The sequence below is a fragment of the Salmo salar genome, chromosome 05 (genome assembly GCF_965601325.2).
Source record: "Salmo salar chromosome 05, fSalSal1, whole genome shotgun sequence".
Lineage (NCBI taxonomy): Eukaryota > Metazoa > Chordata > Actinopteri > Salmoniformes > Salmonidae > Salmo > Salmo salar.
In genome coordinates, this window is record NC_138295.1 from 8,004,774 (window position 1) to 8,021,182 (window position 16,409).

A 16,409-nucleotide genomic window follows, 5' to 3' on the forward strand; every position below is an offset into this window, starting at 1 on the left:
ACGGACTCGGGAAAGGCGAAGGTTGAGAGCCGTGCGCCCTCCGAAACACAGCCCAACCAAGCTGCACTGCTTCTTGACTCAATGCCCACAGAACCCGGAAGCCAGCCGCACCAATGTGTCGGAGGAAACACTGTACACCTGGCGACCGTGTCAATGTGCGCTGCGCCCGGCCCGCCACAGGAGTCGCTAGTGCTCGATGGGACAAGGACATCCCTTGCCGGCCAAACCCTCCCCTGACCCGGACAATGTTGGGCTAATTGTGCGTCACCCCAAGAGTCTCCCGGTCACGACCAACTGCGACAGAACCTGGACTCGAACCCAGAATCTCTAGTGGCACAGCTAGCACTGCGATGCAGTGTCTTAGACCACTGCGCCACTCGGGAGGCCAGATCCTGTGTTATTACTTAAACATGCCCTTGGTTCCATCTCCCTTCAATAATTCATGTCTTGTCCCTGTCCAAAGGGACACGTCTATGGTCTGAAAGCTCTTCTTCTGGTTTTCAAGCATGATGACAATACTTTGGAGACTGGTAGAAGAAAAAAAATTGGATATTTTGGAAAGAACAGTATTGTTGTTCTAGTTTACAGACCCATAGGACCCTGTATTTATCTATTTAGTTGACTCTGGTTTTTTACAAGAATGTCTTTTAGAAATTACAATCACGTCTTTACTACCACTACTTATGTTGGAATGTACATTTCTCTGTCCCAAGTATTGTTAAAGATTATGATGCATGTTGTGTTATAAGTCACATAGTGGTGTTGTGTCATAAGTCATATAGTGTTGTTGTTGTGTTATAAGTCACATAGTGTTGTTGTGTTATAAGTCACATAGTGTTGTTATGTTATATGTCACATAGTGGTGTTGTGTCATAAGTCATATAGTGTTGTTGTTGTGTTATAAGTCACATAGTGTTGTTGTGTTATAAGTCACATAGTGTTGTTATGTTATATGTCACATAGTGGTGTTGTGTCATAAGTCACATAGCTACCTCTGCTTCCACTGTTCACATAGACCTGATTTATACCTGATGGGATAGATCCTTAGCTACCTCTGCCTACACTGTTCACATAAATGATGCATGTTTGCTTAAACAGATGAAAAGGGAAGATAGAATATAGAAAGTTAGCCTTGGTGTTGGAACAGGGAGTGTGAAGAAGTCCGTCTTGTTGTTGGAACAGGGAGTGTGAAGAAGTCAGTCTTGTTACATTGTCAGGTCTATGTATCTCCAGGTCTGTATAACAGTATGTATCTCTCCAGGTCTATAACAGTATGTATCTCTCCAGGTCTCTATAACAGTCTGTATCTCTCCAGGTCTGTATAACAGTATGTATCTCTCCAGGTCTCTATAACAGTCTGTATCTCTCCAGGTCTCTATAACAGTCTGTATCTCTCCAGGTCTCTATAACAGTATGTATCTCTCTCCAGGTCTCTATAACAGTCTGTATCTCTCCAGGTCTCTATAACAGTATGTATCTCTCCAGGTCTCTATAACAGTATGTATCTCTCCAGGTCTCTATAACAGTATGTATCTCTCCAGGTCTGTATAACAGTCTGTATCTCTCCAGGTCTCTATAACAGTATGTATCTCTCCAGGTCTCTATAACAGTATGTATCTCTCCAGGTCTCTATAACAGTATGTATCTCTCCAGGTCTCTATAACAGTATGTATCTCTCCAGGTCTCTATAACAGTATGTACCTCTCCAGGTCTCTATAACAGTATGTATCTCTCCAGGTCTCTATAACAGTATGTATCTCTCTAGGTCTCTATAACAGTATGTATCTCTCCAGGTCTCTATAACAGTATGTATCTCTCCAGGTCTCTATAACAGTATGTATCTCTCCAGGTCTCTATAACAGTATGTATCTCTCCAGGTCTGTATAACAGTATGTATCTCTCCAGGTCTCTATAACAGTATGTATCTCTCCAGGTCTCTATAACAGTATGTATCTCTCTCCAGGTCTCTATAACAGTATGTATCTCTCCAGGTCTGTATAACAGTCTGTATCTCTCCAGGTCTGTATAACAGTCTGTATCTCTCTCCAGGTCTGTATAACAGTCTGTATCTCTCTCCAGGTCTGTATAACAGTATGTATCTCTCTCCAGGTCTCTATAACAGTATGTATCTCTCTCCAGGTCTCTATAACAGTCTGTATCTCTCCAGGTCTCTATAACAGTCTGTATCTCTCCAGGTCTCTATAACAGTATGTATCTCTCCAGGTCTCTATAACAGTCTGTATCTCTCCAGGTCTCTATAACAGTATGTATCTCTCCAGGTCTCTATAACAGTATGTATCTCTCCAGGTCTCTATAACAGTATGTATCTCTCCAGGTCTCTATAACAGTCTGTATCTCTCCAGGTCTCTATAACAGTCTGTATCTCTCCAGGTCTGTATAACAGTATGTATCTCTCCAGGTCTCTATAACAGTCTGTATCTCTCCAGGTCTCTATAACAGTCTGTATCTCTCCAGGTCTCTATAACAGTATGTATCTCTCCAGGTCTCTATAACAGTCTGTATCTCTCCAGGTCTCTATAACAGTCTGTATCTCTCCAGGTCTCTATAACAGTCTGTATCTCTCCAGGTCTCTATAACAGTATGTATCTCTCCAGGTCTCTATAACAGTCTGTATCTCTCCAGGTCTCTATAACAGTATGTATCTCTCCAGGTCTCTATAACAGTATGTATCTCTCCAGGTCTCTATAACAGTATGTATCTCTCCAGGTCTCTATAACAGTATGTATCTCTCCAGGTCTCTATAACAGTATGTATCTCTCCAGGTCTCTATAACAGTCTGTATCTCTCCAGGTCTCTATAACAGTCTGTATCTCTCCAGGTCTCTATAACAGTATGTATCTCTCCAGGTCTCTATAACAGTATGTATCTCTCCAGGTCTCTATAACAGTATGTATCTCTCCAGGTCTGTATAACAGTATGTATCTCTCCAGGTCTGTATAACAGTCTGTATCTCTCCAGGTCTCTATAACAGTGTGGACAGTTGGATGATTGTCCCCAACATTAAGCAGAACCACTACACGGTGCACGGCCTGCAGAGTGGAACACGTTATGTCTTCTTTGTCAAGGCCATCAACCAGGCAGGCAGCCGCAACAGCGACCCAGCCCGCCTCAAAACCAACAGTAAGTCCCCCAGCCCTGTGGTCGTGCCATACCCCCAGGCTCCCGGCCCTCCAGACCCTGTCTTCCCAGTTGCTTGGCCCAGCCCGAGGCCCTGCTCTCTGGGTAGAACCCCTGGCCTCCAATTAGACCATTGGTGGAAAAAGTACCCAATTTTCATACTTGAGTAAAATACTACTTGAGTAAAAGTCTAAAAGTAGTTGGTTTTAAATATACTTAAGAATCAAAAGTAAAAGTACAAATAATTTTAAATTCATTATATTAAGCAAACCAGGCATTTGGGATGACCAGGAATGTTCTTTTGATAAGTGTGTGAATTGGACCATTTTCTATCCTGCTAAGCATTTAAAATGTAATGAGTACTTTTGTATGGAGTAAAATGTATGGAGTAAAAAGTACATTTTTTTCTTAAGGAATGTCGTGAAGTAAAAGTAAATATAAATAGTAAATTAAAGTAAAGTACAGATACCCCAAAAAACGACTTAAGTAATACTTTAAAGTATTTTTACTTAAGTACTTTACACCACTGAATTAGACCAGTTCTTCCAGACATTAGAGAACAGCCACTGGCTAGATAGATGAGAGAAAAGGCTTTATTGGTATGCAATACATGGACCGACGCCACCCAACCAGTGATAATGACTCCATTAGACCCATCAATCACTTTCCCTCCCTCCCTCCCTTTCTGTCTCTCTCTCTCTCTCTCTCTCTCTCTCTCTCTCTCACTACCCTCCCCCCCTCTCTCCCCCCTTCCCTCCTGATCACACGGTAAGTTGGCTAATGCCATGATTTCTCCCTCCTCACACCTCTACAGCCCTGCCTGTCTGCCTCTCTCTCGCTCAGGGCTTCAATTACTTACAAATGCCCCTGTTACAGCCGGATAGGTGCTGACAGCATTCAAATGGATTATTGCATCAGAGAGGCTATGGAGTCACCCGGGGGGAGGTTTGGAGGTGAAACACAGGGTATTTGGAGCTAGCAGTGAGTTAGCTTGTCCTCCCTTTCTCATCCCTCTTTCCCTCTCTCATCCCTCCTTCCCTCTCTCATCCCTCTTTCCCTCTCTCATCCCTCTTTCCCTCTCTCATCCCTCTTTCCCTCTCTCATCCCTCCTTCCCTCTCTCATTCCTCCTTCCCTCTCTCATCCCTCCTTCCCTTTCTCATCCCTCTTTCCCTATCTCATCCCTCTTTCCCTCTCTCATCCCTCCTTCCCTTTCTCATTCCTCCTTCCCTCTCTCATCCCTCCTTCCCTCTCTCATCCCTCCTTCCCTCTCTCATCCCTCCTTCCCTCTCTCATTCCTCCTTCCCTCTCTCATCCCTCCTTCCCTCTCTCATCCCTCTTTCCCTTTCTCATTCCTCCTTCCCTCTCTCATCCCTCCTTCCCTCTCTCATCCCTCCTTCCCTCTCTCATCCCTCCTTCCCTCTCTCATCCCTCCCTCCCTTTCTCATTCCTCCTTCCCTAGTCTTTCCTGTGGCTCAGTTGGTAGAGCATGGTGTTTGCAATGCCAGGGTTGTGGGTTCGATTCCCACGGGGGACCAGTACAAAAATGAAATGTATGCATTTCACTACTGTAAGTCGCTCTGGATAAGAGCGTCTGCTAAATGACTAAAATGTTTTTTTTTTAAATGTACTCTCTCATCCCTCCTTCCCTCTCTCATCCCTCCTTCCCTCTCTCATCCCTCTTTCCCTCTCTCATCCCTCCACCCCTCTCTCATCCCTCTTTCCCTCTCTCATCCCTTCTTCCCTCTCCCATCCCTCCTTCCCTCTCTCATCCTTCCTTCCCTCTCTCATCCCTCCTTCCCTTTCTCATTCCTCCTTCCCTCTCTCATCCCTCCTTCCCTCTCTCATTCCTCCTTCCCTTTCTCATTCCTCTTTCCCTCTTTCCCTCTCTCATCCCTTCTTCCCTCTCTCATCCCTCTTTCCCTCTCTCATCCCTTCTTCCCTCTCTCATCCCTTCTTCCCTCTCTCATCCCTCTTTCCCTCTCTCATCCCTCCTTCCCTCTCTCATCCCTCCTTCCCTCTCTCATCCCTCCTTCCCTCTCTCATCCCTCCTTCCCTCTCTCATCCCTCCTTCCCTCTCTCATCTCTCCTTCCCTCTCTCATCTCTCCTTCCCTCTCTCATCCCTCCTTCCCTCTCTCATTCCTCCTTCCCTCTCTCATCCCTCTTTCCCTCTCTCATCCCTCCTTCCCTTTATACAGTGCATTGGGAAAGAATTCAGACCCCTTGACTTTTTCCACATTTTGTTACGTTACAGCCTTATTCTAAAATTGATTAAATAATTTTTACCTCATCAATCTACACACAATACCCCATAATGACATCACAATACCCATAATGACATCACAATACCCTATAATGACAAAGCAAAAACAGGTTTTTTGAAATTTGTGCAAATGTACTAATCAAATGTATTTATATAGCCCTTCTTACATCAGCTGATATCTCAAAGTGCTGTACAGAAACCCAGCCTAAAACCCCAAACAGCAAGCAATGCAGGTGTAGAAGCACGGTGGCTAGGAAAAACTCCCTAGAAAGGCCAAAACCTAGGAAGAAACCTAGAGAGGAACCAGGCTATGAGGGGTGGCCAGTCCTCTTCTGGCTGTGCCGGGTGGAGATTATAACAGCACATGGCCTAGATGTTCAAATGTTCATAAATGACCAGCATTGTCAAATAATAATAATCATAGTAGTTGTCGAGGGTGCAACAAGTCAGTAACGCAAGAGTAAGTGTCAGTTGGCTTTTTCATAGCCGATCTTTGAGAGTATCTCTACCGCTCCTGCTGTCTCTAGAGAGTTGAAAACAGCAGGTCTGGGACAGGTAGCACGTCCGGTGAATAGGTCAGGGTTCCAGCAGGTCTGGGACAACAGGTCTGGGACAGGTAGCACGTCCGGTGAACAGGTCAGGGTTCCATAGCTGCAGGCAGAACAGTTAGAACTGGAGCAGCAGCACGGCCAGGTGAACTGGGGACAGCAAGGAGTCATCAAGCCAGGTAGTCCTGAGGCATGGTCCTAGGGCTCAGGTCCTCCGAGAGAGAGAAAGAAAGAAAGAGAAAGAGAGAATTAGAGAGAACATATTTAAATTCACACAGGACACCGGAAAAGACAAGAGAAATACTCCAGATGTGACAGACTGACCCTAGCCCCCCGACACAAACTACTGCAGCATAAATACTGGAGGCTGAGACAGGAGGGGTCAGGAGACACTGTGGCCCCATCCGATGAAACCCCCGGACAGGGCCAAACAGGTAGGATATAACCCCACCCACTTTGCCAAAGCACACCCTCCACACCACTGGAGGGATTTCTCCAACCACCAACATACCATCCCGGGACAAGGCCGAGTATAGCCCACAAAGATCTCCGCCACGGCACTGCCCAAGGGGGGGCACCAACCCAGACAGGAAGACCACGTCAGTGACTCAACCCACTCAAGTGACGCACCCCTCCCAGGGACGGCATGGAAGAACACCAGTAAGCCAGTGACTCAGCCCCCGTAATAGGGGTAGAGGCAGAGAATCCCAGTGGAAAGAGGGGAAACCGGCCAGGCAGAGACAGCAAGGGCGGTTCGTTGCTCCAGCCTTTCCGTTCACCTTCACACCCCTGGGCCAGACTACACTTAATCATAGGACCTACTGAAGAGATGTGTCTTCAGTAAAGACTTAAAGGTTGAGACTGAGTCTGCGTCTCTCACATGGGTAGGCAGACTATTCCATAAAAATTGAGCTCTATAGGAGAAAGCCCTGCCTCCAGCCGTTTGCTTAGAAATTCTAGGAACAATTAGGAGGCCCGCGTCTTGTGACCGTAGCGTACGTGTAGGTATGTACGGCAGGACCAAATCGGAAAGATAGGTAGGAGCAAGCCCATGTAATGCTTTGTAGGTTAGCAGTAAAACCTTGAAATCAGCCCTTGCCTTAACAGGAAGCCAGTGTAGGGAGGCTAGCACTGGAGTAATATGATAATTTTTTTGGGTTCTAGTCAGGATTCTAGCAGCCGTATTTAGCACTAACTGAAGTTTATTTAGTGCTTTATCCGGGTAGCCAGAAAGTAGAGCATTGCAGTAGTCCAACCTAGAAGTAACAAAGGCATGGATTCATTTTTCTGCGTCATTTTTGGACAGAAAGTTTCTGATTTTTGCAATGTTACGTAGATGGAAAAAAGCTGTCCTTGAAACAGTCTTGATATGTTCTTCAAAAGAGAGATCAGGGTCCAGAGTAACGCCGAGGTCCTTCACAGTTTTATTTGAGACGACTGTACAACCATCCAGATTAATTGTCAGATTCAACAGAAGATCTTTTTGTTTCTTGGGACCTAGAACAAGCATCTCTGTTTTGTCCGAGCTTAAGAGTAGAAAGTTTGCAGCCATCCACTTCCTTATGTCTGAGACACTACTAAAAGGGTAAAACTGAAATATCACATTTACGTAAGTATTCAGACCCTTTACTCAGTACTTTGTTAAAGCACCTTTGGCAGCGATTACAGCATTGAGTCTTCTTGGGTAAGACGCTACAAGCTTGGCACACCAGTATTTGGGGAGTTTCTCCCATTCTTCTCTGCAGATCCTGTCAAGGTCCGTCAGGTTAGATGGGGAGCGTCGCTGCACAGCTATTTTCAGGGCTCTCCAGAGATGTTAGATCGGGTTCAAGTCTTGTCTTGTTGGAAGGTGAACCTTTGCCCCAGTCTGAGGTCCTGAGTGCTCTGGAGCAGGTTTTTATCAAGGATCTCTCTGTACTTTGCTACGTTCATCTTTCCCTCGATCCTGACTAGTCTCCCATTCCCTGCCGCTGAAAAACATCCCCACAGAATGATGCTGTCACCACCATGCTTCACCGTAGGGATGGTGCCAGGTTTCCTCCAGACGTGATGCTCAGGCCAAAGAGTTCAATCTTGGTTTCATCAGATCAGAGAATCTTGTTTCTTGTGGTCTGAGAGTCCTTTAGGTGCCTTTTGGCAAACTCCAAGCAGGATATCATGTGCTTTTTACTGAGGAGTGGCTTCCATCAGGCCACTCTACCATAAAGGCCTGATTTCGTGGAGTGCTGCAGAGATGGTTCTCCTTCTGGAAGGTTCTCCCATCTCCAGAGCTCTGCCAGAATGACCATTGGTTTCATGGTCACCTCCCTGACCAAGGCACTTCTCCCCCGATTGCTCAGTTTGGCCAGGTAGCCAGCTCTAGGAAGAGTCTTGGTGGTTCCAAACTTCTTCCCTTTAAGAATCATGGAGGACACTGTGTTCTTGGGGACCTTCAATGCTACAGAAATGTTTTGATTCCCTTCCCCAGATCTGTGCCTCGACACAATCTTGTCTTGGAAATCTACGGACAATTCCTTTGACCTCATGACTTGGTTTTTGCTCTGACATGCACTGTCATCTGTGGGACCTTATGTAGACAGGTCTGTGCTTTTCCAAATCATGTCCAATCTAATGAATTTACTACAGGTGGACTCCAATCAAGTTGTAGAAACATCTCAAAGATGATCAATGGAAACAGGATGGACCTGAGCTAAATGTAGAGTCTCAAAGCAAAAGGTCTGAATACTTATGTAAATAAGGTATTTCTGTTTTGTCCTTTTATGTCTGAAAACCTGTTTTCGCTTTGTCATTATTGGTAGATTAATGAGGGAACATTTTTATTTAAACCGTTTTAGAGTAAGGCTGTAACGTTACAAAATGTGGAAAAGGTCAAGGGGTCTGAACACTTTCCAAATGCACTGTAGGTATAGTTTTTTGTTTGCTCTAGGGCAACTGTGTCTAGATGGAATTTGTATTTGTGGTCCTGGCAACTGGACCCTTTTCTCTGGAATTAGTATACCCAGAAGAAGTTCTTCACTAGCACGTAGAGGTGGAGAGAAAATGGGTCACGACAAAAACAACAATCAAAAAACATTCATGGTGTATGCTTGGTCCCCCTCCTCAAGCACACAGCGAGCAGCCATTGAAACGAAGCGCCGAAGCTTTTAAGTACCACAGGATGCGTTTTAGTGAAAGCCTGAAGTCTCAGCAGTAAGATAGGAGGATTTTTGGTTGTTGTCATATTTTTCGGACGACTAGACGAGAAGCGACTTGGAGATTTTAGCTTTAGGTTGTCACATTTCAGCGTTGCTTGCAAAACACGTTTCACAAATAACAGTGACATGTAACGTTAAACCCAAAACTTCTTCCACTTGAAAAACCACTGTGAAATAAATTGGAACATGAATACTGTACTCTGGATGGGTAAACTGTATATAGGCCAAGCTGTTATCTACACTATTACACAGGAATCATTGAAGACAACCAAGCTGTTATCTACACTATTACACAGGAATCATTGAAGACAACCAAGCTGTTATCTACACTATTACACAGGAATTATTGAAGACAACCAAGCTGTTATCTACACTATTATACAGGAATCATTGAAGACACCAAGCTGTTATCTACACTATTATACAGGAATCATTGAAGACAACCAAGCTGTTATCTACACTATTACACAGGAATCATTTAAGACAACCAAGCTGTTATCTACACTATTACACAGGAATCATTGAAGACAACCAAGCTGTTATCTACACTATTACACAGGAATCATTGAAGACAACCAAGCTGTTATCTACACTATTACACAGGAATCATTGAAGACACCAAGCTGTTATCTACACTATTACACAGGAATCATTTAAGTCTATTAGACAAATATAATCACTTGATGTTCTTAAAAAGGTCTTGACTTCACGTTGACAAGCTCGGACATTCACCATCATTCTCAGTAGAATAACGGTTCATACATGAATAATACTGGTGGAGGGAGGATGGAGGAGGAGGAGGAGAAGATGGAGGGTAGAGGAGGAAATGGAAGAGGAGGAGGAGAAGATGGAGGGTAGAGGAGGAGGAGAAGATGGAGGGTAGAGGAGGAGATGGAAGAGGAGGAGGAGAAGATGGAGGGTAGAGGAGGAGATGAGAGAAGAGGAGGAGAAGATGGAGGGTAGAGGAGGAGATGGAAGAAGAGGAGGAGAAGATGGAGGGTAGAGGAGGAGATGGAAGAGGAGGAGGAGAAGATGGAGGGTAGAGGAGGAGGAGAAGATGGAGGGTAGAGGAGGAGGAGAAGAGGTAGGGTAGACGAGGAGATGGAAGAGGAGGAGGAGAAGAGGTAGGGTAGACGAGGAGATGGAAGAGGAGGAGGAGAAGAGGTAGGGTAGACGAGGAGATGGAAGAGGAGGAGGAGAAGATGGAGGGTAGAGGAGGAGATGGAAGAGGAGGAGGAGAAGATGAGGGTAGAGGAGGAGATGAAAGAGGAGGAGGATAAGATGGAGGGTAGAGGAGGAAATGGAAGAGGAGGAGGAGAAGATGGAGGGTAGAGGAGGAGGAGAAGATGGAGGGTAGAGGAGGAGATGGAAGAGGAGGAGGAGAAGATGGAGGGTTGAGGGATGCAGAAGGATGGTGGGGGTTGAGGGATGTAGACGGAGGGTGGAGGTTGAGGGATGCAGACGGAGGGTGGAGGTGGGGGTTGAGGGATACAGACGGAGGGTGGAGGTGGGGGTTGAGGGATGCAGACGGAGGGTGGAGGTGGGGGTTGAGGGATGCAGACGGAGGGTGGAGGTGGGGGTTGAGGGATGCAGACGGAGGGTGGGGGTTGAGGGATGCAGACGGAGGGTGGAGGTGGGGGTTGAGGGAAGCAGACGGAGGATGGAGGTGGGGCTTCCCCTGGTCTGGTAGACCTTGTTTTCTGGGGCAGTGTCCTTTCTGCTTGTCTCTCTGACCCTCAGCCTGCAGCCATGGCACATAATCCCACCGCTCTCCTTCATCTTCTCCATGACATCTGTCCATCTCTCTGTCTGTGTGTCCCGAGGGTAGAGCTGTCATTTAGTCTCTCTCTCTCTCTCTCTCTCTCTCTCTCTCTCTCTCTCTCTCTCTCTCTCTCTCTCTCTCTCTCTCTCTCTCCTGTAGCAGGGAGCGTGATAGTGTCAGCCAGCCTTCCTCTCCTTGCCTCTGACAGGTTTACTACAGCACATAATCCCAAACACTGCACTCATAAAGTGTGTGTGTGCTTTTGAAATGCATTTCCATAATTTCTCTTCCTCCGATAGCTGCAGTGGTTTAGATACATATACATAACCCCACTCAGAACGGGTTCACAGCTGACACAGAAACACATTGCTCCAGCTTTCATTCCATCTCCTCAGTGCCTCAACAATACACAGACACTAATAGAACGGTGAGCATCAGTGAATTACACATGTCATTTATAAAGTATTGTTGGGACGAAGAAATGTCTAATCCTAGTTGTGAGAAAATCCCAACTCTGTATCTCAAATAGTTGTATTAATTACTGTATTAATTATTAGACCAGGACCCATAGACCAGGGCCCATAGACCAGGGCCCATAGACCAGGGCCCATAGACCAGGGCCCATAGACCAGGGCCCATAGACAGGGGCCCATAGACAGGGGCCCATAGACAACGGCCCATAGACAACGGCCCATAGACAACGGCCCATAGACCAATGCCCATAGACCAGGGCCCATAGACCAATGCCCATAGACCAGGGCCCATAGACCAGGGCCCATAGACCAATGCCCATAGACCAGGGCCCATAGACTAATGCCCATTGACCAGGGCCCATAGACCAGGGCCCATAGACCAATGCCCATAGACCAATGCCCATAGACCAGGGCCCATAGACCAGGGCCCATAGACCTGGGCCCATTGGGCTCAAAAGTAGGGCACTATATAGTGAATAGGGTGACATTTGGGTTGCACACCTGGTCTCAGTGGTAACATGATGGAACCCTTTAAAAGGTGGTGATGCCGTTAAGTGACACCTTGGCTCTGTGTCCCGGCCCCTGTAGGAATACACTGGTAATGACAGAGATGCTGTGAGTGTGTGTGTGTGTGTGTGTGTGTGTGTGTGTGTGTGTGTGTGTGTGTGTGATGACTGTTTCTGGTTTGTTGATTGTCACGTGTGTGTGTGCGTCAGTGTAACCGCCTGTGTGTTTGTCCTCTGTTGCCCGTCACGTGCAGCGGCTTCAGTCCCCTCCTCTACTCACTCAGCCAGCCAGCCAGACCAACAGTCCCCAGGAAATGTGTGACAGAGCCAGTGTGTGTTTGAAAATGTCTGCGCTCGCAGCGATAAGCAGATCAAAGCAGAGAATCTTTTCATGTAATTGGCTTCCAGAAGCACAGTGCCAAAGCATCTCATATCCGTCCGCGGTAACACTCACTCAGAAAAGGAGATTATTGGGCAGGCAGGGAGGAGAGAGAGAGAGGAGGAGATGGAGGGAGCTTCATTGTTGCTCATTAAAGCCCTGTAAGACGAGGAGGAGGAGGAGGGATGGAGGAGGAGGAGGAAGGATGGAGGAGGAGAAGGAGGGATGGAGGAGGAGGCTGGAGCTGTCAGAGTTAAATGTCAGGTTGTCCAAGGCCAAGGGTGTTGTTAGAGTTGTGTAAATGTTATGTTCCCTATCATAAAACTCACAGCATTATTCACAATATCCTAGTTTTGATGTTCATCTCAGACACTTGACCTGAGGCTGATTGTCCGCCTGTCTTTCTTCTGCTGCTGATGTCAAATGATGATGTGTGCTAAACCTAGAGAACCTCTGTGAAGCTAAACGTCTCCTCCTCTCTTCTCCTCCACCTCTCTTCCAGGTCAGCCTTTTAAGCTTGACCCAAAGACGGCCCACAAGAAGCTGCGTCTGTCCAACGACTGCCTGACCATGGAGAAAGATGAGAGCTCCCTGAAGAAGAGCCACACTCCAGAGCGCTTCAGCAGCACGGGGTCGTACGGAGCAGCAGGAAACGTCTTCATCGACAGCGGCTGTCACTACTGGGAGGTGTTGCTGGGCGCCTCCACCTGGTGAGTTGTGAACTTGATAACACTGTTCACTGTTCACAGCTTCATGCAGAAACACTTTATTAACCTCCATCGATCATTTAATATCCACTATAGTAGTGGAATAAGCTTTATCGATACAAAATAGGAACAATTCTAGAATGTTGTATTTTCTACCCTTTTGATTTCTTCTCTACAATAGTGACAAAAGACTTGCAGTACTAATGCACTAGTTTTCACTGAACATTCCAAACCTCAGTCAATGACCGGCCCTTCCTAACTCTCTGTAATCCCCTCTGACAGGTACGCTGTGGGCGTGGCTTACAAGTCCGCCCCTAAGAACGAGTGGAGTGGTAAGAACTCCTCCTCCTGGGTGTTCTCCCGCTGTAACAACAACTTCATGGTGCGTCACAATGGCAAGGAGATGCTGGTGGAGGCCAGCCACCAGCTCAGACGTCTAGGAGTCCTTCTGGACTACGACAACAACTCCCTGTCCTTCTACGACGCCATGAACTCCCAACACCTGCACACCTTTGAGGTCAGCTTCCTGCTCCCCGTGGCACCCACCTTCATGATCTGGAACAAGTCAGTGATGATCCTGTCGGGGCTTCCGGTGCCGGACTTTGTGGACTGCCCTGAGGAACACCAGGAGGGGATGATGACCCTGTGTCGCCAGCAGGAGTCATCCTACGTGTCGGGTATGAAGGGCTGTCACTGAGACCGGGACTGGGGCTGCGACTCGGCCTGTTGTCACAGAGACGGCTGAGATTGGGGTTGTTGTCACGGAGACCGATGAGGGCTTGGACTGGACTCACTGGACTGGGCTGGGTCCTCATCCTCTGCTTCCTCCTTCCTCATTTTCCCCCAGCTCTTCTCTTTTCTCGTCATGGATGGTTTCAGTTACAATGCCTACTACTTGTCTCAGTGTGAGGATGTGTGTTGTTGTTTATGATATCTACAAATCATCACAGAAGCTTGACTTGCATTATGTGACTGCTAGTCTTGTATTATAAGAAACTTTATTAATCATGATTGATTAGAGGAGAATGTTAATTATTTATGAATAATAAGTTGGTTTGCTTTATAGATTTACATTTATTTCCCTAGTGTGTAAAAAAAGACAGAAAATGAATTTGTGCAGGATTGTTCTTCCTCCAGAAAGCATAGTGAATTTATATTGTATAGAAAAGAGATATGATTATGATGTTTATGCGATTCTTAACACAGTAAAATTTACAAAACTGACGGAGAAAAAAGTTCACAAAGTTGAATATTCAGGGAGGAGACAGTTAAAACATTAGATTTTCTATCGGTTTTGATGTCATAGCATGATATGTATTTCCTCTGTGATTGGTTCACACTTCATGTTTTGTTTGGTTTTGTTTCATCGAAAAGCATGCTGCATTATGGGATCCCACTTAAACCTTCTGGTTCACAGGTTATTCTATATACACTCTATCTCCTTAACCCTTTACTGGTTCACTTCCTGGTTATCATGAGGCACTCCCTGACTCCTGACCAATAGAATCCCTCACAGTCACTACGGAGTTCCACCAGCTCCCCACACATCCAATCACTGGTCGAGGTTTACCTACTACAGAGAGGTGTGTTATTATTATTTGTTCCTTTGTATAAAGTCCCAAGACAATGTAGACCTGTTATTTTCTTATAGAAATCATCCGATTTTCATTCAAGAAAATCACATATTAACCTTCACCAGAGATGGAGAAGAGAAGACCATACAAATCTATGACATTTTCATCAAAAAGTTAAGCGTTACATAATCATATATTTATTTGGGCCTGCTTTTTATGAGTTCGTGGTGTAGATCATAAATATGATTTTCCTCTGATTGATATTCAGGGATTGAATACATAGTGGGTCTGATCAAGACAATCAATAGTATATTATTATGCAGGCAGAAAAACATAACAAGGAGTGTGTAACAGGAAAACAGATGAACTAGCATAACGTAATACTTGAGATACTAACTGTTACTTACTGAAAACAAATGGATGCTTTATTTTTACAGTGAATTAAACGTAGTAGTGAAGATATTGGGAACAGACAGTCTCATACTACTGGTAACGCCGTCCTGATGGCGGCGATTTCATCTCACTTCACACATCAGTGGATTTACGCTGCGTCCCCAAATGGCACTCTATTCCCAATATAGTGCACAACTTTTGAAAGTCAAAAATAATGCGCTATGTGGGGAATAGAGTACCCATTCAATCAAGCCTTAGTTTTCCATTCCATTTCCTGTTTTTTGTTTTTAAGTTCCTGTTTTTAATTGAAAGCACAAGCTACCCAATCTGGCAGATTTATATTTGGCAGAGAGAGAGTTGGAGACAGAGAGACAGATATATGAATGGATCTGTATCTAACTGCCGGTGAGTCCTGAGTACCGTTACAGACCTAAGACGACAACGATTCAGTCACATGACCCGGGTCTTCTGTTTTAAAGAGCTTGCTGAGTACTGGACTCTAATAATCACAGGTCTTTTAAATAACACTGCTTTGATTATAACAGGTGGCAACACTTCACTGTAGATCCCTTTTATGTATGCATTCATAAAGCCTTTATAACGGCTACATAAGACATAACATCAGTTATATGCCGTTATTAAGGGTAATACAAAGGTCACAAAGCTGGATAAAGAGGTTGTTCTCTTTTCTTTAGTCGAGCAGCAGATTTGTGAATGTTAACATTTCTTGAATTCTCAGAAAGCTGATCAAGGTGAAGTAAACAGGTGAAAGCTGGCTGTTGATTTCTGAGCTAAAACTGACAAGCTCAATTTATTTGTACAAGAAGTGCATTTGACTTGGGGATCACCTACCGCATGCATGACAATGTGTCTCTGATCTACTTGGTCTATACAGTCTGTGTATCTCATGAAAGTTTTATAGAAACAGATTCATAACAAAATGTCTATTTGAAATATACAACTTTATTGAGACATGTGTGTTCATGCATATCATTCAGGTAGTTTTGCTGTGCTTTGTGCTACTACTACCGGTCAATAAACATACTGAGAATAATTGACTTTCTTTGTAGTTCAGTCAGTATACAGTACCTTCTAGACATGACGGAATAGATCGTTATTTTGCATTTCTGTTGTGTTTCTGAAGGAATTCTTTTTTACAACTCTAGAAATATATCTCTTTACTTCTCCCCATCGATATGTGGATCAAACAACAACTGTGTGTTCAGTACAACAACATCAACATAACGCTTCTGTTTCAATAGATATCTGACTCGTAGAAACACAATTATGTAAATCATCTGGGGGGAAATATATATTATATAAAATTGTATAATATACAAAAAATATATATGAAGTAATGTTATTTATGTGAACTTAAAAGTCCAATTAAAAGTCTGATCAAAAAAAGTATTGAGTTATCGTTTTCTGTTATCATCCTCACTTTCCTTCACTCTTTCCACAGATATCTCCTTA

General features: G+C 45.0%; 1 protein-coding gene across 3 annotated transcripts in view; it reads left to right on the forward strand.

Moving 5' to 3' along the window:
- The window catches only part of LOC106604185 (putative E3 ubiquitin-protein ligase MID2), a 287,557-nt gene extending 271,567 nt beyond the window's left edge, over nt 1-15,990 (forward strand). For all 3 annotated transcript variants that reach the window (XM_045717834.2, XM_045717835.2, XM_045717833.2), the window contains 3 exons: nt 2,980-3,141; nt 12,765-12,972; nt 13,252-15,990. In XM_045717834.2, coding sequence (XP_045573790.1) covers nt 2,980-3,141; nt 12,765-12,972; nt 13,252-13,666 — 785 coding nt within the window. In that variant the 3' untranslated portion in view covers nt 13,667-15,990. The remainder of the gene's footprint in view (nt 1-2,979; nt 3,142-12,764; nt 12,973-13,251) is intronic.
- Nucleotides 15,991-16,409: the final 419 nt, after the last annotated feature.